This window comes from Melitaea cinxia, chromosome 14 (assembly GCF_905220565.1).
Source record: "Melitaea cinxia chromosome 14, ilMelCinx1.1, whole genome shotgun sequence".
Lineage (NCBI taxonomy): Eukaryota > Metazoa > Arthropoda > Insecta > Lepidoptera > Nymphalidae > Melitaea > Melitaea cinxia.
In genome coordinates, this window is record NC_059407.1 from 11,685,276 (window position 1) to 11,712,660 (window position 27,385).

Genomic DNA, 27,385 nt, shown 5'->3' on the forward strand with positions numbered 1-27,385 from the left:
CCACTCGCCCACAATAGTGTTGTGATAGTTATTTACCGTAATTTTTTGATTAAGAAATCACCACGCCATTAGAATTTTATTCGTTTTATTTATTTTCTAAATGCGAAACTTGAAATCTGTTTATCAAGGTCTATTTAACATTTTATATTAACAATCATTAGTAAACGATATATGTGCCCCATGTGTATTTATATTCTTATGATTTTTTCTTTGCATTAAGTTGGTAGTTCTGATGTGATTGCATTATCTGTTAAATTGTTTGGCGCGAGATTTGTTTAGAAGAAAATTTTTTGTTGAACGTTTAATTAAAAATTCATAATAATAACAAAATCAATTGTTAACTACATACTTTTTTGTCTCTTGTCTCTTCTATATAAGTCTTGACATAAATGATGTATTGATTTATATTCGGGTAAGTTAAACCTTTATTATTAGATACGTGTATCATAAATATTTAAACATTATAAAGACAATAACTCCATGGCAGTTTTATAATATATAAATTGAAATGAATTCTTAGTTAAGCCAAACGACAAAAATAACTGAAGCCTGTTACGTTTAAGCGACAGCTTATAATTATTCGAATACTTACGGTTATTTTTATATAATTATATAAAATTATATTATATATGTCTGTATTGCTGACCAGTACTTATAAAACTGGTGATAATCTCAAGAATATTATATCTTATCTTACAAAATACACACACGATCGCCTGTTCCTAAGGTAAGCAACTTAATGATTGTGTTATAGGTAACGAACGAGTTTCGTTTGTCGCTCGCGTATAAACATATTGCCGTTGCGCTCACATAGGTGTAAGACAGTCGTATTCACAGTTTGTCAACCTTTTTACTTTTTTTTTACCAAATTTAAGTCACAAGATTCATCGTTTTTCATTTTTAATTTAAGTCAAAAGTTAACAATACTTATATTAAATGCGAATGTGTGCTTATTGGTGTCTTTTTTCACACAGCAACAGATCTATGATTTTTTTGCATATACAAAGTATAGCCACCAAATTGTACACATAGTAATATATACACTAACTTTTATTTATATATATGTATATATACTTATAACTTATATTTAAGTTATTTTCTATGATTAAACAAAAAATATTCTGTGACTAGACCGATCCACGGACAGACAGCATAGATTTAGTGTAGTGTGTAAACAACGAGTTCTAAGATATTCCAATTCTAAACTCTACCGATTTTTTAAAGTTTCGTACTTTATGTAAAATTTTGAGAACAGTAGGCAAAAAGGTCATTGTACGAAATTCTTCGTGCTCCGCGTCCGTGCTATTTCTTTAATATATTGAAGTGATTATTACAATACCATGTCGATCGATATGTCATCTGGTTACAAGACAAATTAAGCTTTTTTTTAAATAATTATATGAGTCTTAAAAAAAATAATAAAGTGCAGTGAGGTTTCAGGCATTATTTATTTATTTTATCATAATTGTATAACATCGACACATTGCCATCAAACATATTAATGTATTTTACAAATAAAATTTAGATTTCCTATTTACAAAATTTACTCTCGTTCTGATACTTCTACTACATTAGATCAATATTTTTTTTCAAGCATGCCCATGAGCAATATTGAGGTATTACTCTATAATATATTCATTATTCAGTATTATTGATTTATGTGCAACAACAACACATTCAAAATTCTGACGTAATTAAATGTAGAGTGAAGGTTATAATTGTATTAATCAACTGATATATTTAGGGGACTTGGATATTTATATATAAAAAAGAAATATAATAATTTTGATCATGTCGTTGTCGTACTAATCTATAATTAAAAACAAATTCGAAACTAGAATTTCAAGCCCCTGTATAAAACTTTACCTACAGATTAATAAATAGAAAAAAATGGACAGAGCAAGATATTAACAACAGTTTTATCAAATCATGATTTCTATAAATAACAGAAGATAATCTATTAAACTTATCATTACCGTATATTTTTAAAGATCAGTCTAACATTCGATAATTTACACCTTTATTCTAATTTACTTCCTGACTTAAGGCTACGGCCTGTCCTTATATTGTAATAAGGCCCTGCCAGATTATTCTCTTAATTAATATTCCAAGTAAAATTAGCTTAATACATAAAAAAAAAAAATACTTACAAAAGTGCTTAAAAATCCAATAAATTCCTTCCGAGTTCAAAACTTAACTCACACTGACACAACCCAGTGTCTGTTTGTGCAAGTTATAACACAATATATGTCTAAGTTATTTATGAGTGGTTATCGAATATAATTGTTGGTTTAAGGCTGTGAAAAATTATAATAATGAATGAGATGTTTGCGGATAATCTTTTCAATAAATTGATAGGAACAATATTTCTGAAAGTAACTTTTACCATAACTAGGACCTGCGTGAAATGTACGTAAATAAAACGTAGCTACTAGAGTCTATAAAATAGTTATTCTTGATATTTTGAAATATATAGAAACAGCAAATTAGTTATTTGTGATCTTTTTTCCATTCGTTGAACTTATTCAAGGAAAAAATTGTTCTGAAAGCATATATACTTAGTGATGAAAAAAAAAAAAAAACGTGAAATAGCAAACGTAAAACAAGTTCGCGGGCTTAGCATTCCAGAAGCACACAACATTCTTATGAAACATACGGGCACTGTTCAGTGTTCATGTACAACAATTAGTAAATTTCTAATACAAATAACATCTACGTTATCTACATTTGCTAAATCGAAAGTCTTAATTAATTGGTGTAAAGATCCGTCTTAACCTAATATAATATTAAAACTGCAATTATTTTTATCTTCTGTATAGTTTACGAATTGCAGTAACACGGTCTCTTATCACACTTTTACCAAATACAAGTAACCGTACATAAGCGTTTTTAATCAGGAGATCAATTCAATTTATCGTTCTTAGTAGGTGATAATTCTCAAATATATTTTACTAGATAAAGTTAACGTACGAGTTATGAGCTGAAAATGTGTTGAGTTTTGAAATTTATAAAGTGTCAAATGTTGTTTTTTAATATTATTTTTTAAGTAAATGCTAGTGAAATGCGAAAGCCTGAATAGCATGTTTTTGTAATACGTGTTGAATAGAAGTCAAGCAATAAAATATCTAAAGTTTATCAATATATGGGAGTTACTCTTGGATCGATGTGTCCAATAATTGTAAAATAAAATTTCTGCGATACGCGTACTTTTGTTAATCGAAAGTAATGCATAAAAATGCCTCATAGTCTAGGTTTACTGCTGGTAGTAAATTTAAATGCTGTGCACTGGTAGTAGCACCAATAGCGATTATAAACGAAGAATTAACATCTTAAAGTATTCAAGCTTAAATAAAAATGGTAGGTATGTAACGGCTGTACACTCGTCTATAAAATTGTATAGTCATGTAAAAGAAAATTGGTTCATGAAAATATTTTATAGCCAATTCAATGTTAGTCTTTATTATATTGTTGCAATTTGAATCCAAAAATTAGTATCTACAATAAGACTTGATTATTATAATGATTATAAAAGAATTTCAAGAACAGATTTTTCTTTTTTGCCATCAGATTATGAGTTGAAGGCATCTTCCATATGTTGTTAGGATGTAGGTGCTTGAAGTGTTAATTATAATTTCGTCCTGTTATTTATCGAAAATACTTAAGAGCTGAGACAAGGAGGAACTTTTCTATAAAGAGATCAGAATCCAATGCCGCGATGTGTGCCGCGCGACCGACCAGTGCGCTAGCGGTGTGAGGGAGAGCATGTTGCACATCATAACGGACAACGGAGACAGACGATGCTCGAGCTGCTAGTGGTGAAACCATGTTGTGTACCTGAAGTAAATTAAACCCACATTACAAAATTGAATTAATTACAAGATAACCAATAATGAGCTAAACCAAAATATTCTAATTTGTTTCATACCATTTCCCTATAAGCTTGTCCCAACAATGAAGTATCTTTTGCAGCAGCCTTACAAAGTTCAAGCCTTGCAGAATGTAGCGGTACGTATCTATCCTGTCCTGAACCGCATAGTAAAATGTGTTTGAACTGATGTAGTTGACTTCGTTCACTCAGTCGGTACAGGAACGATCTTCTAGGATCCGAAGCATCACGAAGAGAGAGTTGGAGTAAAGAACCGGATTTCTTCCACTTTTGCATAAACCACATACCTAGAACATGTAGCAAAATGTAATAAAATATTAAAAATAATCAAATTTAAATAAATTATATTTAAATTATAATTTATTTTTATTATTATTCATTGCATTAAATCCAATTAGATCATGTATGAAGGGAATAATGAAAGTGGCCGAAACGAAACAAGTACGTAAGGATCGTAGCAAGGGGAAAGAAGTGGTCCCTGCCTACGGGAAAGAGACGTGATTATATGCATGAATGTATGTATTTTAATATATTCCAATAATTTATATCATTCTAGAAAAGTTTTAGAATACTTGCCTGCATTAACAAGGCCACTAGAATTATATAATGTTCCCAAGTGAGGACCACTAAGGGATAGGAATGTGTGTAATTTTCCCAAGAATGGTTTCATTTGTGGTCTTGCTAGAGCTGATCTTATAATTATAGTGCCCAAGGAATGACCTACAAAACTTATCCTAGCTGGCTCGCTTGAATTTTGTATGTGTGTCATGATTTCTTGGACCAACCTTTAAAACAAAAAAATATTTATTTTATATATTTATTTATTTATACTTTATTGAACATCACAACTACATTTTAAACAATAAACATTTAAAATCATTTACAGACTGCGAAGTACAATGGGTGAACTATTACTATTAGCCATTCCTTATATTATTTAGCCATTTTTTCCAGACAACCCAATATTAGTAATTATTATCTCAAAATGATTATTAGAAATATTAAAAAATAAGTCAAACCTGTCTGTCATTGTATCAAAGTCCGAAAATGTGTCACCTTGATTCCTCTCAGACATGAGAAAATCTAAACGAGCTCCCGGTAAGCCTAATTCCAAATATGTTTTGACCAATCGTAAATCTGCGGCATTGCCATCCAATCCATGCACGCATATAATAAGGTGTAAACCTGAAATATAAATATTACAATTATAAATAACTTTCGACTAGATAATCACAACTGATAATTTTTATAGTTAATAAAAAGTGACATGAACCTTCTGGATTAAACATCCTATATTCGTCACTAATGTGGAAATAGGGTAGGGAATTTTCAACCGGTGGAAAATCGGAATATATTGCTCCTGGGTACTTAACACTTTGTCTAAATTCTTCCCTACATTTAACGAATAGTCGTTCCGATTCAGCTAACCCAAAAATGCTAATGAAATTGCTCTGACGTTGTTCTGAAACAAACAATTGTGTTAAATTTAACGTTTTATTTATAGAAATAACTCAGACAAATAGTACGTAAATACTTTTGTTAGTATTAATATATTTGATATTTGCTTTATCTTGTATTACTTCCTACCTTTACCATTTTCGTTTCTGCTAGCTAATTCACCAGTACTCTGACTTTTATTCAGTGTACTGGTAGTAGATGTAGTAGTAGTATTCATGGATTGATGGGGTCTTAATTTTCGCCTCTCTAAAATTCCTGGATCAACAGCCATGGGTTAGTTTAAGTCACAAAATAAGCATAAGTTTATTGAATCACTGAAAGATAAAAAAATAAAAAATAAAATAAACACCTTCGCATACGTGATAAAGAGGATTATCTAGTTGCAACGTCGTAGGTTGGCCAGATGTTCTTTTTTTTGACGGTGTTGAGGACTTACTACTTTGTCTGCTCAACATTGGAGATTTTGAAGGTGGATCCTGTAATTACAAGTAACAAAGTTATGAATTCCTGAAATGAAAATATCTGTTTTAATTTGTAACAAATATAAAAACTAAAAATGATTTAATGTTTACCTTAAATTCGTCGGGTGGTGGAGGTGCATCTCTAAACTGCTTCGGTGGAGGTAAGTGGTCGTAATCGTTTTCACCACTATGTTGGCTTAAGTCTACTTCTGATTTTGCTTTACCTTGGTATTTTTGCGCAGCTGTGGCAGGACCAACAGTTTTGTGACTTTTGCATGAACGATCTACCGCAAGACTAAGTATTTCTGCCGCTATTAATTTTTCCGTATATTCTATTCTATCTCTTAATTTAATCTTATCTATGGGATTAGATTTTTCAGCAATTGGTTGAGGAGGTTGCGCTTTTGGTGGAATTTCTTTCCGAATATAAGGATGTAAGTTATCGCTGACTGTCTGAGATTTTTTAACAGTACCTTCATTAGAACTTTTATTAACGGAACTGTATGTACTGCCTTGAATGGCACTAAATGAATTGTGCCTTTGATTGATTTTGGCTGCATTAGAGTCAGAATACTGTTGGAAACAACTTGCTGTACAAGTATCTGAATTACAACCTGCATCGATTCCGTCTCTGTGTATCATTTTGTTATATTCACATTGGCTATCAGTACAAATGGAATCGCTACAAATCGTACATTCTTCGCAAATTTCTTTATCACAGCATTCAATCTTTTCCGTAGAACTACTTTGAACGGCTTTGACTGCTAATTTGAGTAAGCGCTCTCGTAGCTGTTCACCGTTAAGAATGGTTCTTTTAAAATCGCTTATTTTTTCACCGTGTTTTTTACGCGTTTCATCAGTATCTTCATATTTTTTACCAGGAACTTTTGAAACATTCGTGCTACTAGAAGGAGGGTAATTTTGAGTCAATTGACAGCTAACATTGTCTGGAGAAGATGGACCTGAACTTCTACCACTTGAGACCCAACCACTTTGTTCACTCAAACTTGATGTAGAACTTCTGCTTTGTTTATCTTCTTTGTTAAGAAAATTTTCGGGAGGCAATATTTTAAAATCTTTATCAGTAATATCTAATGGCGGAGATTCGAAAGCAGGTGGTGGAGCCAAATTTGGCAATGACTCAGAACCAAAAGTATTATTTAGGTTAGGTTCCTCTATAATTGATGCAGCACTTCTGCAATGTCTTAATTCTGATCCATGATCTAAACTATATGGAACGCTCGTTGATGATTCCAATCTTCTTAGTTCGAATGGTACACTTTCATCGCTTGAAGATGATGCAGCTTCTGACATAAGCTGTGTCATTTTTTCGGAAGCTTTATGTTTGGTACGTTTTTCTGGTTTACCGCTAGATCTTCCACTCTTGGGTGTAGTACCTCCAGATTTAGGGGTAGCTCTACCTGATTTTGGAGTTGCTAAACCAGATCTTGGCGTAATTCCCCCAGATTTTGGCGTCGTTTTGCCAGATTTAGGAGTACCTCTATCTGATTTAGGGGTACTACGATCAGATTTTGGCGTATGTCGATCGGATTTACTATCTCTTGATTTAATTGATTGGTGGCTACTTAATGAATCTCGACTGGAATTAATTTTTGCACTTTCTTTCCCACTATTATTAAGTTTTGTATCTTTAGATCGACTCTTTTTATGCCTTACGGAAGGTAAACTAGAATGAGGAGTTGATGGTGGTGTCTTTGAGTAAGTTGATTTCGATGTTCCATCACTACTTCTATCTAAAGTCATTACAAAACCACTATCATCACTACTTTTACTAGATTTCTTCTGGTAGTTTTGAATAAGACTACCAGTATTAAAGTCGTAACTCCAGTCACCTTTTTGTAAATAATAGTTTAGCTCATGCCTTAATTGATTTCGAGCTGCTTCAATATCCATTTGCTGGCTATCAATATTTTGTTGAAATACATGCGTAGAGTTAGATCTATGAACGTGTTTATTAGAAACTAGATTACTTTGATCAGTCACTTGAGTCTTTCCACTAACTGGTGGATAAGAATTACGAGGAGGCAACATAGGACGGGGCAAATTTACACTATAGCCTCTTTGAAATTCTAAAGGATTACGAATAACGTTATTCGCTTGCAAATTACCCTGATTACCGAAAGCGTAACCATAAATTTGGTTCGTATTTCCTTTAATTGTACTATCATACTTAAGTACATTATGAAATACTTCATTGTTTCCGGGAACATTTGAATTACATGGATTTTTATATTTTTCTCTAAATTCATTTATGTTTCTTCTGTAATCATCTCCTTTAGATCCACATCGGGTTGTCGTGTTTGTAGGATAAGCTGTAGTAGTAACGCTTCTAGGTAGAGTTGTAGGTTTTATAGATTGTGGAGATTTATATGTTTTTTGATAATTTACTGATGTATTAGAACTATTTTTAACATTTTTTGTTAATGGTTGTACACTTAGTGGTGCCATTTGTGAAACTTTCAATTGATCTAAAGATTTGCTATGTCTTGCTGGTAAAGTACTAACACCACTTCTAATTTCATGCTTTTGTACAAAAACTTGATCAGAGTCAGCTTTGTCTTTTCCTGATTGAGAAATATTAACATTACCTTTGTTTGAATTTAAATCCAATAATGTAGAAGCTGAGTATCTAGACATTTGTTGACCTTGCTGAATTGAACATGATGCAAATACATTATTAGGCGGTAACTGAATTTCACTTATTTGGTTATTCTGTACTATGTACCTGTTTCTTCCAGTTAATTCTAATTGCTTGTTATGCGCTTTGTTCATTTCCACCACGTTTTGTTTTACTAACGTTCGTTTTGGAGAGCCTCGGGCAGATTTTTGAGGAGCTAAAGTTAATGTAGCTTGAACTACACTGGTACCCGCTTTGGGACTCTTAAACTGAGGGTCAAGCACATCTATAATTGTTTTAGGCAGTGTAAGCGTTACTCTGGAAGCTTCAGATGAAGGTCTTCTCGAATCCATTATTGAACTTACACTACAAGCGCAGTCTTCTCCAGTCGGATCTGGACAAAGAAAGGGATCTGAAATAAAAAAAAAATGTTTGATGATTGAAACAATTTATACTTCTGTAATAATAGACGAGCAAAAAAAAAAAGTAGTTGGTTAGCTACTGATGTTTAGCTAAACTTTGAAATCTAGTAGTCATAGTCATGAAGTCATATGTAACACATCTGTTAATATTAGAACTTGTGCACCAAGTGTGATTCTACTGTCTAATGCCAAATAGTACTACTATGCCTTATAGTATATATAGTACCTTAATATTGTTCAAATTATCTAATATTTTTTTTAATGATCGAATCAAATTAAAATTACTAAATCATATTAGATTGTGTACTTACCACTACCAGACTTATTGGCGTTAGAATTTAAAAATGAACGTCTTCTTGCAAATTCAGCAGTGTCTTGATATCTGCGCGATTAAAAAATTTTTAAACTCATGATGAATTTAAGGAAATATTTATATTCATCATAACATTTATTTACCTGTCTTCAAATATAATGGGCATGATGTGAGGGTCACCATCAAGCGCAATACAGTGTACTGGCAGTGGAGGCAGTAACGCAAGATAGCGTGACCTTCTTACAGCTTCTCCTACGCTTTGATATGACTGGTAATTACTGTCATAACAGCCAGCAAGCGAATGGCGAGGATTGTCTAGTACAAAGAAGCATTCTGAGAACCGTTTGATTCTAAAAAAAAAATGAAAGTATAATAAGAGTTTTTACGACGCTTACTAAATAATCTTTTTTAAGTGTTTCGAAATAGTAATAAGATTGAAGTTATACCGTAATGCATGATGTCTTGCGGCTAGGGCGTGGTGAACATGAGGGCGGTCTGAGGTGTGATGTAAAAAAGCTCGCCATCTAAGCGTCACCTCAGCACAAAGTCTTGCAATGTCATGTGCCGCTCCCATTGCCCATTCTTCTTCTTCCCCGGCTTCTGATTTCTGAAAATAATTTTATATTTCCTTTCATAAATTATAGGACTATTTAAACTTTTAATTTTTTTTAGTGATATTACTAATATTTTATTGCTGTAAAAGATCATTTAAATGTAATCTCTAATCACAGTATCCGCTCTTTCCGATTACTTATTTTTATATATGAAATAAAAACGACTATCATATGTTTTTAACACAATTTAATTATTATATTTTATTCAACGAATCAACATAACATGTTAATTCTACATTTTAAAATTGGATTTCGATAAATATAACACAATCTACCTTGCCTATGTCGCTTAAATCTTTTATCCTTTGTGCGACTTCACCAACAATGGAATTGGACGAAGATTCTTCAGGAGTCAATAACACTCCGGTCGAGCCGCATACAGTTAACGCACTTTGCAAGCCCTCAAGGGACCCAAGCAGAATACCACAAACTTCTGCATGCACTTGTCTGAAATTGTGTTACGTTATGAAAATTATTTGTAAATAATTTTTTTAGAAAATTATCAAAATGTGGTGGTGTTCTTAAGATCTAATATGTAAAAATGTTTAGTTAATTTTAATTTTCAATAAATTCTAGAGTCTACCTTAAAACAAGTTATAAATTTTTCACCACATCTGACTGTAATACGATACCTGGCATGTGCTATTTTGCTAGAATTCCCGCCGGTACATTTCCCACTCGATCCGAAGAGAATATTTTCTAAGCTTCCCGAAGCGTTAAAATTTGATCCTGCACTTTTCATCAATTTGCCCCATTGTTTGCTAGAACGGGGTGTGCTGGAATCAAAATAACAACTTGTTCTCGTATTAAAAGTGGCTTCTGCTATTAACTTTATGAACTAAGCATTACAAATGAGCTGATCTAATTCTGTATCTATATTTATATCATTCAAACTATTCTAGAGATCTATCTAATATGATGTATTATATTATAACTAAAATTAGTCAAGTTTAGTGAATTACATTAAAACGGTAACAATTTTTACGTCAGGTAGGTTCACGTACAAAATGTTCTGTTCTTCAAACTTACTAAAATTATTGGTTATTTGTAGGAAGATCTAAGCTGGACAAAATAGTGCTGTGAGGAACAAGTGCATTAATTTATAAAATCTACTACTTACCAACTTTGTACGTAATGCATGATGCTTTTCCTAAATAAAGACATGTAACAAATGAATTTTGTTTTGTCTGAGAAGAGTTTATGTCAAATGTTATAATATATGTCAAAAGACCACTCCAAGGTAGTGAAGTTACTGTAGCAGAAATCCACTTAAGATTGCGTTCTACTGTAATTTGAGACTGTTGTTTCACGCGTCGCACATGTAAAACTGTATAGGCGTCACCTGAGATTTCATTGTGTTTTTTGTTTTGCATTTAATGTTTATTTTAATGGCACGGGGAAAAAACAGGTTTAGGATGGCCAGCTAACATTGTCCTGCGCAAAGGCAGTGCAATTATCTGTGCTTATTTGAAATTTTAAATTATTAAGGAAAGAGTCATACAAAAATTAAAGTTATACATACATATGATAAATTATAGCCGTACTACATTAGTAAAATTTGATGTAACTTACTTGATATATGGTTGATGTAGGGCTACTAAGCTTGCGTGGATGGTAACGGAAACGGCAGATAGGTGAAAGTAGTCGAAAAGCACTGGCAGGTGGTAGTGCAGGCCTTGTGATGGCTGAAAGTGTAGCTTTAGTACGCGACAGGATACAGGCGAGAGTGTACTCGATTGTGCTCCCTCGCTGCACCACAGCTCCACGCCAAGGCTCCATTCTGCCCGTTCCAGGGACTCTTTTAGGTTACGGCTATCAACTAAAACCAAATACATTAAAACGTTATAATTTACATTAATCAAATAAATTTATCACAATGCTAGCGCTAAATTAATTAATTGTTTTAAGTGATACAATTTTAAGTGAATTGAATAAGTAATTCGAGTATAGAACTAAATTTAAGTCTGATGCTTGATCTATATCATACCTTAGAAAAAAGTTCTTTAATACCAGTAAAACTTAGAAATTAGAACATTTACTGCATATTGGGTCAGTATCTTGGCAAACTTCCAACGATGCTATAAGTTGTCTTGGTTTCATCTCTAATTTTGCTAAATATCTTTTTATATACAAGAGCAATATAGTTAGTATATTTTTATAAAAAAAATGATAAAATCTGATGTGTTGTCAATATTTTAAAATCTAATTTACCAAATTTACCGATTTGTTTCTAAAATATTTTGTATTTTAGTTTATCTTTAAGGTACTAAGGTCGATTTTGTGAAGACTTTAAAGAGTTTTGATTTGTTTTTAAACGTTTTTTGATTGTAGATATATTTTTTAAACGTGGAGCCTAGGTTACATGTTGAGAAATCATATAGTTAACTCTGCCAAAGTTTTAATATTATATTTCACATAATTCACCAAAAAGTCTTGCAAGAGTAGATCGTATGTTTTAATCCTTTAACCGATTCCATTTTATGATTTTTCCAACAACACCTAAATACTCTCATGTTTTTTTTTTCTACCTAACATGATTAAATATCAAACAACTTTTACAAATTCTAATATAGGTTGAAAAACTGTGACAATATTGTTCGTGTTAAAACCGTTTTATTAAGTTAGCGACAGCAATTTTTTATAGATAAGACATATTTTGATTCAATTTTTCTAGTAAATTAATTATTAGGTACTTAAAATGAATGCTTATAACACTAATATGCTTTACCTAGCAGATGAGCTCTAAAATGCACGATGTCTCGTAATGTGACTTCTTCATTTCTGTACATAATTTGGAAGGCTCGAGAAGCAGCGAGGCCACCGATGAGGGATGAATTAGCAGCAGGTCTGCCGGTCCTAGCGGCACCATTGCCACTCGACACCGTCGCCTCGATGTTTACCGGCACCTTAGGTGACACGCGTAATCCCACGCGCACTTGGTATAGTCTTTGAAAGAAGAAAAAAAAAAGTCTGACACATGAAATCATAGCACATGAAATTAAAAATCTTGATTTTCTGTCCCTCTATCATCCGTTCTAGTGAAAATCTCACTTTGAAAGTCTGTGATCACTCTACTGACGTCTATAGCAAGTCTTTTTGCATTGAGGCTGTACGGTTATGGTGGAAACATAACTGGAATCTTTTAAAAATTATGTGGTGTCATGGTACACCAGGTAGGAACGAAGTTCCTTCGGATAGTATAGAAGCAACACAAATTGAAAAAAAAATTTGAATTTTATATATATTTTCTAGTTCTTGATTTTTTTTAAAATTTTGTTGATTGGTTTTTAATGAAGTACATAAAAGGATTTAGGAAATTTAGTATTTTAGAAAATAACAAATACCGTAAAATAAAATAAATCAAACAAAATAATAATAATAATTCAAACTATTAAGTGAAATAAAAAAACATAGCTTTATTTATTTTTGTTGACAGTATAAAATTACATAAATAATTTTAAAAAAGTTTACTAGTAATATTTTAGTTTTACAAACGTCACATTATACAGTCGTTTGACTGATATTACGTCTTACTTCCGTTATATATTTTTCTTACGGTTTTACTATCACATTTTTTTCAATTCGCTCGCCCAGCCAAATGTCAAGTCTGCCGTAAGGAACTTCGTTCCAAAAAGAAGATTAGGAATTACTACTTAAGACTGAAATTACTGTCGTCCACTTCGTCACCGATCACTACTATTTGTAGGTACATTTGATATTATATGTAGTGTATTAATATCTTTTTATGTAATACGCTCGGTATTTTTAGTAGGTAAATGGTAAATCGTGTTTTTTGGAAATCATAATAAATATGAATTACATATTGATAAAATATGAATAATGTTTTCCGATTTTACCGACATCATAATAAAAAAAATATGAACTCATTATTTAAATAAAAAATCATGAATGAGTGCAATTAGACAAAAAAAAAAAGAAAAAATAATCGATCTGGAGACATGGGGATTTGAACCGTGGTCTTTTCGATCGATCCCGACCGGCCAATTTCCCACCTGAGCTATTACAACTTTATCAATTTCGTTCGTTCTAAAAACAGTGATAAAACGACATTTTCTAAAAATGAATCCTAGCTATATCGATTTATCGCCCCCGAAATCCCCCGCATATTAAGTTTTATGAAATCGTTGGAGCCGTTTCAGAGATTTAGATTAGGTATATATATGTATGTATGTATGGGTCTATATTTGGTTTTCTTACTGTTTTCTTTAATTTTAATTCTGTACACCCCATATTTTGAAAGTGTGTGCGCAAGCTTTCTCCACTTACCCCTTTGAATATTTTATTCTATTACATCGTTCAAAGGTACATATGAACGTAAACCAGTCTGAATATAATCAAACGTTAATGAAATCACGGCTGTACGGACCGACCGACGAAGTTAGAATTTAATTTTGATAATAATAGATACAGGTAAAAAGTAGGAATTTTATTAATGTATGTAAGTACTTAAAAATATCTATATTGTGACAAAAAATATATAAAAATATTGTTTAAAGAATTTTAATTAGTGGTCCATCTACCCAGCCCAGGGGGAGGTCATGACCCCCATGACCCCCTGGATTCGCCTTAGACCTGATCCTATAAATCTACCTAAGTGTCCGGTATTGCTATAATACCGAACAGTTCGCTTGAGGCTATTGCGCTCTTACAATTTGTCATTAAGTTAAAAAGACGTAGCGATGCGTGTAGCCTGGAATTTTTCGAAGTCATAAATTTCTTGTATTAGAAACTATTAATGAGTCGGTGTATTACTGGTAAAGCATGTGTCAATAGTTGAATTCGTTTAGTTTCAGGGAATTAAGGGTCTTTAAGAATGTACAGATATGTAACTATATATATATATATATATATATATATATATATATATATATATATATATAAACAAATATGTATTTCGATCAATCCACACGTGACGACGTGATAGATGACGTGATAGATGTTTGACGTGTACCCGCGTTGGTTCCCGTAATCGTTTGGAGAAAATAATACGAGACGCTATAATAAAAAAGACAATAAATTATTGTATTGTATTTAAAATGGTAACATTTATTTACATTTCATACAAGATGTGTATCCTTATAAAAAAAAATAATATTTGTAAAACCTTACATTTTTTTATACATCTAGGTCGGCAAACAAGCGTATGGCTCACCTGATAGTAAGTAAGTAAGGTTACCATAGCCTGTAGACGCCTACAAGACCCAACACCAGGAGCATCGTAAACGCGTTGCCGACCCCCGTTATATCTATATTCAAGAGGACTATAAAACTGCTTCATCATTTGTTTTATTGGTATTTTATGTTCTTTCTTACCTACGATAATCCTTAATCTGTAATATCCCACAGCTGATCGAAAGTTAATCCATCACGCTGTTCATCCGCATTGGCGGGTTGGTGGATATTTTTGACTACTTACATGTTTATACATGGGTAAAAAGATAACAACTTTATATGATTAATGGTAATATAGATGGCGGTGGTAGAGTGGTAGAATAAAAGCAGTCCTATAAATAAAATTCTGGATGAAACAGAACCTACAAGGAATAGGAATCCAAGTTTAGTTTGACAATACATTGGTAATGGTCGATCATTGATATAATAATGGTTGACAGTTTGACAATTACGGTTACCTTTATTAGATTAAACGATATCATCATGAAACGAATTAATTTTGCTGCGGCTCCAAAGCTATGTAATACTGCACGCCACTTCCTTATTCTATTCATATATTAAGCAATACATAATGCATGGAATTGTTGAATTGGCACCGACCCAAAACAGGTAAATAACTTCCGGAAGTAGTCAATTTGATGGTTCACAACTAAGACATAATATTTAATAGGTTAAATATGTCGTGGAATGTTTGTATGCTCTTCTTTTTTGGCATGTGACATTATTTGAGTTAATAGACTTGGAAAGCTAAATTGCTAAAGAAATATTTCGAATAACTAAACCTAATAATTTAGTTTCCTCAATATTTTCTGAATGTTTATTTATATATTTTTATTATGACTTTTCAGATTCTTAGATGAATATATTTTTGATTTTTACTATGTGAGATATTATTCATCTTTTATAATGTAAAAAAAAAACATATTCCATCGTGGGGTACATTTATTTCAATCTAAAAGGAATAAGTTTTGAGATACATAAAATTTTCAGTTTTTTTTTTCTTAAACTAGGTAGTTTTCTGCTGTTATTACTTTTTATAGGAATATTATTAATACGTAACTTTAAATAACCATAATAAAATATATTGCATTGTACTAGCTTGTAAACGTAATTGTGGAGTATAGAGATAAAGAGATTCAAACAGGAGGAGAGTTGTAGTTTGTCGTTTTGAATGTTTTCCAAAACATGCATCTTAGGAATAAATCAATAAGATACTTGAATTGACTAGACCAGAAAGCATCGTGCAGTGTTCTAAATTTTTGGAATTTTAGCGTATATCGAGTATTTTTTGACGACGCGTTATCGCTGCAGTCACAACACTGGCTGTTGCGCTGGCGGTCGCGGGTTCGATCCCCGCCCACGACAGATATTTGTATAGGCTGTTTAGATATTTGTCGTGGTTTGGGCGTTTGCGCTTGTATATAATGTGTATTTAAAACCCGGTTATAGATTACTAGGCGCATACACAACACATATGGTGAGCGAACAACAGCTTATTCAAAATTGATTGAAAGTATTAGGTACACCAATTAATTTAAAAAATAAACTTAAAAATTATTTTCTTGATACTACTGTGACTTGATATATTTGGTTGTGCGCATCTTTTTATTTGAGTTTTCAGCTTGCTTCTAATAGGAGGGTGGGTAAATATGTAATTATTATATATATATATATATATATATATATATTGGTTCATTGGTTATTACTAAATAGCATTGTCATAAACCTGCGTGGTTTTTTAATGTTATTTATAATGAATAAGTATAGTATTGTTTATTTGATAAATAAATTTAAAAAAAAATCCGGACCCCCGACACAGGAGTAAATCCTACTGGGGGCCGTTGAGTGTTAAGCGTTATGAAGCGTTTATTTTTTTACCAGAATTGAATAGCTTTAACGCGAAAACCAATAACAAACTAATCGTTAATGTATATATCGTAGGTAGTTGATCTCCACGTCTGAGCTAAATATTTAAAACCACATGTCGGCAAGAGTAACAAATCTGTTGGCAGCCTGATGTATTAAGGTTCAGTGAGCGAGCGTTCATTGGCACCTACACATAACTAAAAAATCACTTATATTTTAAACGGTTTATTTACGTATATAGTTCAAGGTATCTTGCAACATGAGACATGAAGACACGAGACTAAAGAAAGTGACAATCTCAAGTTAACTTCATACAAAGATTTGATATAAAACGTAAAATATATGTCAGAATAATACGACGAGAAGACCGAAATATTTTAATATTTGTTTAAAGAAAATATTTTTATAAGGAGTGGGTAAGTGTATCGCAGTATTTTGTGAGATGTAATATTTAATGGTCCCAAAAGAAAAGAATAATTCCTGCTGAAACTAGCTCTCATGAAATATTTAATTTTAGAGAAAGTGTAGGTATGCGTTTTGGGCGTGTTTTATCTGTATACCAAATACAGAAGGATATGCGGAAACTATTTCTTCTTTGGATAGCTTGTAGAGACTTTGTTGATATAATTTGATGATTAGTTTATTAAGGGTCTTTCAAGTATTACGTAAGCTCCGAGGGGCGTGGGGGTTGCATCAAAAATAAGCAAAAAAAAATGTTTACACGAGATAATTCCTCGCCTTATTGTCTCCACTGGTGACAAGAGGGCTGGTGCATTTTTTGCCCAGAGAATCGGCATATCGATTCAACGGGAAAATACTGCCAGCATTCTTGGCACAATTCCACGCCTACATCATCATCATCAGTTCAGCCTATTGCAGTCCACTGCTGGACATAGGCCTCCCAAAGTTCGCGCCAAACATCTCGATTTTGCGCAATCCTCATCCAGCCTACACCGGCAATCTTACGTAGATCGTCGGTCCAACGGGCTGGAGGACTTCCCACACTGCGTTTGCCAAGACGCAGTTTCCACTCCATGTCCCGTCTGCTCCAACGGCCATCGGTCTTGCGACACAGATGACCAGCCCACTACCACTTCAACTTGCTAATCATGTGGGCTTTGTCGGAGTATATGTATACTTATGATATATATGTATACTTATGCTATATATGTATACCTGGTCTATGCTATTCTCGTGGACATGATTTGTACCAAAACTATCTGTAATATTTAGTTCTTAAGTTGTGTATTGTAAATATGTATAATGTTAAAAGAAACTAAAATTCTCAATATAAAATTACAAGAAAGTGATTATTTTGTGATTCTGGAAAGAGCTGTTGAAATAAATTTTATTGAGCTTGTTATTTAGGTTATTACATCTAAATATTTAATTTATACTTAATTTGTTACACACACACATTACATTGCATATGTTTTTCTATAATATTTTTAAAACAATTTTGGTTATTTATTAGAATATATATAGTAATATAAATACAAAGTAATTGTTATCTAATACAAGTAGATACAAAATAAATCAACAAAAATGATTATAAAACATGAATATTATCTATTTTAGTTTCAATCGGTAAGATTTTGTTATATTAATCTTTTTCAAATTTGAGTGATATAAATACTAGTTAATACAGACATTCATTATTCATTCATCATCATTTTCATTCTCGTATTAGTATGTTGTCAAAGATAAGTCAATGAGCATAGATCTATTTTAACTCCGTAATCCTTACCTTCAATGTGACTGAAACGTACGTAACCGCTATTATTTGTTATCCTCACAAGCTTAGAACATGCGTCAATGCGGTTAGATTTGTGTTTGTAGTTTTGCCAGTTTTTATCTAGCACCCTATCTCTATAGAGGCTGTACGATCTCATTGTTATTCACGATTACCAATGTTTATTTTTGGTTAGGTATTTTACTAGCTAACGGATCACATTCGAAAGGTTAGTTTAAAAATATTTTTTTGATAGCAACAAAAAACTTAAACCATTGTTTTCAGCTTTATTGAATTCCTCTCTTTTATGAAAACAGAAATGCATACGAGTAAATATACTATTAAAATGTTTTATTCATTTTAGTTTCCCACTGGTGTTATAAAAAGAAAGAGACGCGTTTGTTTTCTTAGGTTCTATTTTATTAATGGTCGCGATTCGTACGCAACGTTTAATGCTCAATGAAATTAATATTATACGTCCTCAAAATTATTATTAAGTCCATAGGATGACAATAGTGAGCTTTCATACGCATTAATTTAATTTAGGTTAATTAAATGAACGATAATATGCGTAGGTGAGATGTGTACAAAATTACTAATAACGAAAATTTTAAAGTTAAATACCGTTACATAATCAAATAATTAATGCGCTGTGTGGCTAGGGCATTAAAGAATATAGCCACCCCCTTTCTTCCTGTGGGTGTCGTAAGAGGCGACTAAGGGACAACACAGTTCCACTACCACCTTGGAACTTATAAAACCGACCGATGGCGGAATAACCATCCAACTGCTGGCTTTGAAATACACAGGCCGCAGCTAGCAGGCTAGCAGCGTCTTCGGTGCGACAAAGCCAGCTATGCGGTCACCAACCCGCCTGCCCAGCGTGGTAACTATGGGCAACACAAATGAGTTCGCGCCATTATTGGCACAAACTTGTGGAGGCCCATGTCCAGCAGTTCATTGCAATAGGCTGAAATGATGAATCAAATAAATATTCTTATTCAAATATAAAAGTTTATGATTTCTAAGCTACAACGACATAAATAGTGATAAAATATTTTTTAATAATTTAATAGTTACAAATATGATGTCTACTACGCTTATGCTAGGAATTCTAAGAACTCATAGGAAGTAGGTTATTCCTCGTTAAGGAGCTTTAGTGTACGAGCTCAATTGTGTCAATGATCGATAAGTATCAATCGTAGTCGTTGACATCATAATTGCTCCCTTAGATAGTTTTAAAATTTTACTGATTCGATGGTCATAATAGCTTCACTATGGTGCCACAGTGTGATATGTAATATTTATAGAGGACACTATATCCCCCGTAGACTTAGGGTCTTGATAGTAATAGCAACAGGAAGTTCATTAATATTAAATGCAGGGGCGAATATGATTTGTACAGAACACTCTTTCCCTAAGCAATACAGACCAATCTAGTCCCTGTTTCCGGTGCCCTCGTACAAAGTGAGTCACCAACCGTCAATGAAAACATTTCACTAATAAACCCTTCGTCGCAAATTGTGCGAAAACCCTGTTTCACCTCGCCAATTTAACTAATTAGGATAATAACTCGAGGAAATGTGATATAACTTAATGTAACGTTCATTTACGTAACTAACGTATTGCCTCTTTATTTGGTTGTGTTAAAAATCTTTTTTTTTATAAAAAAAATATTTTTTTTTTACCTTTTGCATTGCATTGGTTTATGTAGTTGAACCTTTGTATGAAAAAACCTTAGTTCTCAAGTTAAAACTCTGACACTTTCTATTTTTAATTTGTTTGGAAATAAATAAATAACGTGTTTGTTACTCGTAATAAGCTATTATTGTGCCTATTACATGTCTACTAATGAATTTAATGACTTCCACAGTTCGATAAATAATTCGTTGAAATTGGTCGAGACGTCTAGCCTCAGATCAGCCACGCTGAACCTATGACCTAGAGGGTACTTTAGCCTTTTAATCTTTTTCAGGTCGGTCAGTAAGACAAGTTTAATAATTTGCGTAGATGAAGTCAGAATATAGTTACTGTACTACTCGACCTGATTAAGCATTTTTGGTGTAAATTAATATGATTTCATAATAACCTGTGAATGTTTTATTTCATAACCGTATTCAAAAAGGTGGTGGTTTTCAGTTCGATTGTTTTTTTTATGTGCGTTGCTTTTTGCTTTATTATTTATATTATAACTTTTTACAGCCACAGACTTAGCACGTTAAAGTGGCAGTGGGCTGGCCATCTGTGCCGCAGGATCGATGGTCGTTGGAGCAGACGAGTCCTGGAGTGGAGACCACGTCTTGGCAAACGCAGTATGGGACGTCCTCCGGCCCTTTGGACTGACGATCTGCGTAAGATTGCCGGTGTAGGCTGGATGAGGATTGCGGAAAACCCCGGGGCGAGGTGGCGAATGCTAGCGCGACCCCATCTCGCCCCACCCAGGCGGACGACTGCTCACACGTGGTGGTTTTTAGTCAGTAGGAGTCTGAAATAACCTTCTGGCGACCCCACGCTGGAGGGTGTCCATGATGGATTTTCCCCACGTAAAAAAAAGGATTGCGGAAAACCGGGATATTTGGCGCGTATTTGGGGAGGCCTATGTCCCGCAGTGGACTGCAATAGGCTGAGCTGACTGACTGACTGACTGATAACTTTTTACTAGGTGTATCGATTTTGATGATTCTTTGTTATTTAAAAGCTGGTACTTGTCGTGTGGTCCCATTTAAATTTAAGCGTGATCTAGATCGTGAGAGATCGTGATTAGTGATTTTAATTAGTTTTTTAGTTATCCCTATTAATGTGTATTCTAGTATAGTCGTCGATGTAAGTTGATTGTTTTTTTTTTTTTTTTTGTGGGACATCAAACACAATTATTATAAGTCATCTATCTGGTAAAACACTTTTCTTTGATAGAAAAATATAACCACAGATATACGAAGCACCTAATACTACTCATACTAACTATTTATTTAACTAGGTACTAATTTTATAAAAGAATGCAGGGTTTGTTTTGAATAAAATTATTGATTATGGAGTATTATTAATTATCGGGTATATATGCTCTATAATTGTGTTTGCAGGCAAACGAAGAAAAACCGCCTCCAATTAACAACGTAGGAAGAAAAAAAATTGTCGAGTAAATACGCATTATCAAAGATTACTCCAAAAGTTGTAATCAGATCGCAATGAAATTTAAATGTGACCACATGATAAGCATCGGCTTTCGATTAAATTAAAAATCATCAAAATCGGTGCAGTAAAAAGTTATGCGGCTTTTCGAGAGTTTCCCTCGATTTCTCTGGGATTCCATCATCAGATACTGGTTTCCTTATCGTGATACTAAACTAGGGATATCTCCTTTCCAACAAAACAAGAATTATCAAAATTGGTTCATAAATGACAGAGTTATCCCCGAACATACATAAAAAAATATATATACGGTCGAATTGAGTAACCTCCTCCTTTTTTTGAACTCGGTTAAAAAAGAAAATATGTTTAATTTCTTTAGTTCAGATCCGATTTGCTAAGTATTTACTTTATTTTTTTTATTTTTTTTTATTTATTTATTTAGGATCACCAGTAATTGTTAACACTAATTACACAATAACATAAACCTAATCTTAATATAGCTTTAAAGTAACCACAGTATACAACCTGTTGTTAGTTATAATATCGGGGTCGTGTTAATCAATAGGTGGGTGTAACCAATTAGGCGCTACAAACCTGAACAGCTAACCAGGGAGAGTGCGGGATCGAAAATGAATTATTGCTTTTCCGAAAATAATTATTGAGTACATATTAAACAAGCTTTTAAACTGGAAATAATAATGAAATGAAATAGTTTTTAAGCTCAAGTTAGAAGTTTAACACCGTAAAACAAAATTAACGAGTATCGAGTGAGAGAGGTCTGTTTTATAACTAAATAAATGAGGACTACCTTTTTTGTATATTGCAGTGCTGCTAAAAGAATGTTTTTAAATGTGACGATTCCATTTTTAGTTTTTGATATTATTTCCATTATGTCACTGTATCATCATCATCTTCCTGCCCTTATCCCATTTAATTAGGGTCGGCACAACATGTTTTCCTCTTCCATTCCTCTCTATAATTTGTCACTTCAGCGCTTACTCCTTTCTTTCTCATATCTTCTCTCACACAATCCATCCATCGCTTTTTTGGTTTGTCGATCGCTCTTCGTCCTTCGACATTCAACCCTAACATTCTTTTACCAACATAGCATTCATCCCTCCTCATTATATGCCACGCTAACCTATTGCTCCTCATTTTCTCCGTTACGGGTGCTACTTTCAAATATGCCCTTATATACTCATTTCTAATCCGATCTTTCCTCGTCACTCCACACATCCATCTTAGAATTCTCATCTCGGCTGCGTGCACTCTTCTTTTATCCGTCACTTTTATTGCCCAACATTCTGATCCATACATTACGACAGGTCTTATGATCGTTTTATAGATTTTCCCCTTAAGTTTAAGGGGCATTCGTGGATCACAAGCTGTTCCAGAGACCTGTCGCCATTTCATCCATCCCGCATTTATTCTATTTTTCACGTCACGGTCTACATTGCCGTCATTTTGTATGAATGACCCAAGGTACCGGAAGTCGGAGCAGACTGGTAGGGATATACCATCCAAGGCAATATGAGAAAAACCGGACAAGCCGCTGAAATTGCAGAATAAGTTCTCGGTTTTAGATCTACTCATTCTCAATCCCGCGCCCTCCAGTCTTTCCTGCCATTTTCCCAGTTTGCTCTGTACCTCAAGGTCATTATCTCCGACAAGAACAACGTCGTCGGCAAAAAACTGGCAAATAATGTCACTGTATATAAATTACTAAAATGGAAAAATGGAATTCTTTTTAAAAAGATGTATATTTCCATTAATAAAAGAGAAGAATATGGAAGTCACTTTGAACCAAAACTAGAAATAAGGGAGAATATTTTTTTTACAACTACTTTAATAAATTTTCCTTTTTATTCCTTATTACAAGATGAATTTTAAAGATTTTTATGACTTAAAAACTCAGCCGTGCTAGCTACGATGTGGCTTGCAGCCATCTGTTACATATGATTATGTTAGATTATATTTTACAACTGAGCGGTTTCAGTTTAGGTATTTGCCTCAATTTCGCATAAAGTTGGTTGAAAAGTGAAGATGTGATAGATGTGAAGATGACGCGAAGAAGGATAAAATACAAAAATTGTATAAAATGAATCCCGAAACTGAAAGGTTATATTTTAGATTACGATGATGTTATCATAATATGTTATGTTAATCTTTGTTTTGTTCAGGGTTTTTCACAACCATTATGTATATATATTACACATTGTCACATTTTTATGTGTCTTTTATAATATTCTTCCCATAACATAATAAAATGCTTCCCTGAAGCTTGATAACTGCAATCGGCAACCCCGTTTCACCGCCATGAATTATTTATGATCGTAGGAAAATGTACTCAAATCACGGGTATAATAGAATTTTTGTGAAAATCTTAGTAATGTTATCGATATAGTAAATAAAGTTGGGAAATAAGATGTATTTTTCGATGTAATTTTGAATATCCATTAGAGTAATGAAATATGTTATACTTTCGCGATATAATAATAATAATAAATATCTACAGCACGGTACGGTTGTCTGTTCCTAAAGTAAACAAATTAATGCTTGTGTTATAGTTAACAGCCGACTGGTATAGCTGTATATATATTTTTTTTTTTCGATAAACATACATATAAATAAATTACACATACATTCATAGTCTGGCCACACATAATGTTACAATTAAAAATAAACAAAATATTACACTTGAATTTGGAATCTGTCATTTTTATATGATTGTTCATTGTGTTTACTGATTTTCGCGCCAGTACATTGTAAAATATTTTGTGATACTAAAATGGAATAGGGTGATAAAGAGAACCGAATCTCTTTACACGTTGCATTACACATTATTACAAGTAGGTATGGAGCCAAATACAATTTTTAAAACTCTCCATATGCTTGGTATTAGTCAAATGTTTGTGTACAATGAAGTCTCCCTGTCTGTGACAGAAAAAAATCTGGCCGTCCATGTTAGTGTTCGTACGATAAAGGCGATCAAAGCACTAAGGAAAAGAATTCGAAGAAATCCTGTCCGAAAGCAAAAGATTTTATCTCGGGAGATGAAGATAGCACCTAGAATTATGTCACGTATTTGTTTTAAAAGATGACTTGGGACTTGCAGCCTATAAGAGACGCACTGATCATTTTTTAACAGATAATATATAAAAAAATAGGGTGGTAAAATCAAAACAACTGCTCAAGCGGTCTTTAAAGGGAGGTCACAGAAAAATTTTGTTTACGCATGAGAAATTTTCTTTTACAATTGAGCAATATTTTAACAAATAAAATGACCGTATTTATGGTCAAATCTCTAAGGATGCTTTCCGATTAGTCAACAGAGTACAACGTAGGCATTATTCGACTTCAGTGATGGTTTGGTGGGGTGTTAGCTATTAAGGAGTGAATGAGCCATATTTTTGAGAAAAACATATCAAAACATCGGCACAAGTGTATCAAGATTCCATTCTTGAGAAGGTAATTAAGCCCCTTAACAACACTATGTTCAATAAACTAGAATGGTTCTTTCAGCCAGACTCGGCTCCGGGTCATAAAGCTTGAACCACCCGATCTTGGTTAAAGCAACGTTCCTAAGTCCAAAAGAGCTAAAGACTGTCTGTCATCTAGTTCCGATTTGAATCTGTTGGATTATGATTTATGGTTAGTTTCAGAGAGTATGGCTTGATTTAAATGCCATGATAATATGGAGTCCCTAAAACAATCCATACGATTGGCAGTCAAGAGTTTTCCCATAGAAAGAGTGCGTGCTTCTATCCATAACTGGCCTCAACGTTTAAAGGACTGTATGGCAGCCAATGGAGACCACTTCGATTAAGCTTTATATATTTTTAATAGTTTTGTATTAATGTTAACTAACACAATGTAATAGTAATAAATGTTACGTGCAAGAGAAAAAAAAAATTTTTTTCTTTGTAACAATATTTAGGGCAAACTATGTTTAATAGGTAATTGGTAACAGCCGACTGATATAATAATATTCTTTTTCCTCAAAATAATAAGTGTACAGTCAAGGGAAAAGACAATTTTCCTATTAGTTTATTATAAGCTTATTTCTTTTGATACTAATGACTGTGTTAATACCATCTAAACGTGATGTCGTTAAAACTAATAAACTTATAAGTTGAGTGATTCTCAACGGATAGATCTAACTAGTTGTGCCAGTTCACGTCATAACTGTTGATAACTGCAACTCAGGGAAAGTAGTTAAAAGTTAATACGACTATGTTTGGTTAAGTTTTTTTTTTTTATTTCACTTTTCGCTATATATAAATCCTGAACTTTTTATACTGTTAAAGTAGACGACAAACCAACATTAGCTGAACTTATTCTTTTGAGTAAACAAAAATTAACTCTGTTGTAACTTTATAATTCAATGTTCAAAATTGTTTAATTAATAAAAAAATGTATTCTTAACGAAATCACAGAAAAATAACCTTATATAATTATGTCGTATATATTTATTGTGTCCCATTTTAAAGAAAAAATCTGCCATATTATTATTTCAAATATTTTTTAAGAAATAGGTTCAGAAGCAATTGTGATTTATTAAGTTTTATAATTTTAGTTATAACTAATTAGCAAGTTTTGTAGAAATATAATATAACTTGTCTTATTTTCATCAAAATCTTCGAAGGTTTTCCACTGTTGTATCAATAGTTTTTACTACGGAGCTATGTACTTCGTACTTCATTATGTAACCTGCAACTAGGTTGACGTCACTCGTACATCACTGGGATGATCTATTATTTTACTTTATATATTGGATTTAGATAAGACTTTCTGGAAGGTGTTCTTAATACTTAATTAAATCTTCAGTCTTTTGAAACTAATCACAATGGTTTAAATTTTTTATTGCGTTTTGGTTTTACAATAAAATGTTATTACAAATCAGAGTTTCACAAGTTGAATAAAGTAAGATTAAAATAAAAATACAAAATATAGAAAAGCTTCCTTATACATTGGATGTTATATATTATAGTAAATTTCTCTTTAAATTTTCAGTTTACAACTAGTAACATAATAAAATAAATGTCTTGATATAAAGGATTAATTTTGATTATAAGTTCTATACATAAAATAGCAGTGGATAGCATAGTGGAAAATCAAATAAGGTTCTTATCAATTATTATCTAAGCCAAGGGTCCTATGTTCAGCTGTTAATGTCAAGTACGTTTAATTCAGTAAGTAAAACTTACCCTCTTTGAAAGAGATCGACATTGTAGAACTTGTAAAGTTCCACGGAGAACTCGAAGGTGGCCTGCAGGTCGCTCATGGTTCGAGTGTGGAGGCGCGGGCGCGGGCGGCGCGGCGCGCCATGCCGCGGCCGCTAGCAGCCCGAACGCACCGGCCGGAGCCCTACGGGGCTCTCGGGGCGCATTCTTTGCACAATTCACCGCATCGGCTTTCGCACAGCACAGCGACACAAGACCACACCCCGCAAACGGTCGCGGCCCGGGCGCGGTCCAAATATCGCCGCGAAAATAGCGACACACGGCGGCGATGGCGAGCGTGCGGTCTACAGTGCGGGAAAAGGGAATTCATTTTTCAGTGGGCGCGAGAGCGCATGCGCGCCGCTGAGCGACGTCGCGCGGCGCCGTGTCGCGGCGTCGAACCGGCCTGCAGTAGTGCGCGCCGCCTGCCTACCTAGGACAGGTGCGCTCG

General features: G+C 33.3%; 1 protein-coding gene across 1 annotated transcript; it reads right to left on the minus strand.

Annotated features, from left to right (window-relative positions):
• Nucleotides 1-3,438: 3,438 nt before the first annotated feature.
• LOC123659734 (protein FAM135A) lies at nt 3,439-26,996 on the minus strand. The gene is made up of 17 exons (XM_045594915.1): nt 26,920-26,996; nt 12,521-12,738; nt 11,365-11,611; nt 10,913-10,942; nt 10,425-10,568; nt 10,068-10,239; nt 9,625-9,785; nt 9,322-9,528; nt 9,177-9,247; nt 5,910-8,855; nt 5,694-5,822; nt 5,474-5,599; nt 5,160-5,348; nt 4,906-5,071; nt 4,463-4,671; nt 3,926-4,173; nt 3,439-3,834 (listed from the first exon to the last, which is right to left on the minus strand). Exons 1-17 carry the CDS (start codon nt 26,994-26,996, stop codon nt 3,646-3,648), a joined length of 5,529 nt encoding a protein of 1,842 aa, XP_045450871.1. The 3' UTR covers nt 3,439-3,645.
• Between the last annotated feature and the right edge of the window lie 389 nt (nt 26,997-27,385).

What these genes read in the sequence shown, in the direction of transcription:
- LOC123659734 (XM_045594915.1), bottom strand. Translation starts at nt 26,996, where the DNA reads ATGAGCGACCTGCAGGCCACCTTCGAGTTCTCCGTGGAACTTTACAAG. An exon ending in GCAAGACATCATGCATTACG is followed by an intron (nt 9,529 to 9,624) that starts GTATAACTTCAA and finishes TTTTTTTTTTAG; the next exon opens with AATCAAACGGTTCTCAGAAT. An exon ending in CGCCAATAAGTCTGGTAGTG is followed by an intron (nt 8,856 to 9,176) that starts GTAAGTACACAA and finishes TTTTTATTTCAG; the next exon opens with ATCCCTTTCTTTGTCCAGAT.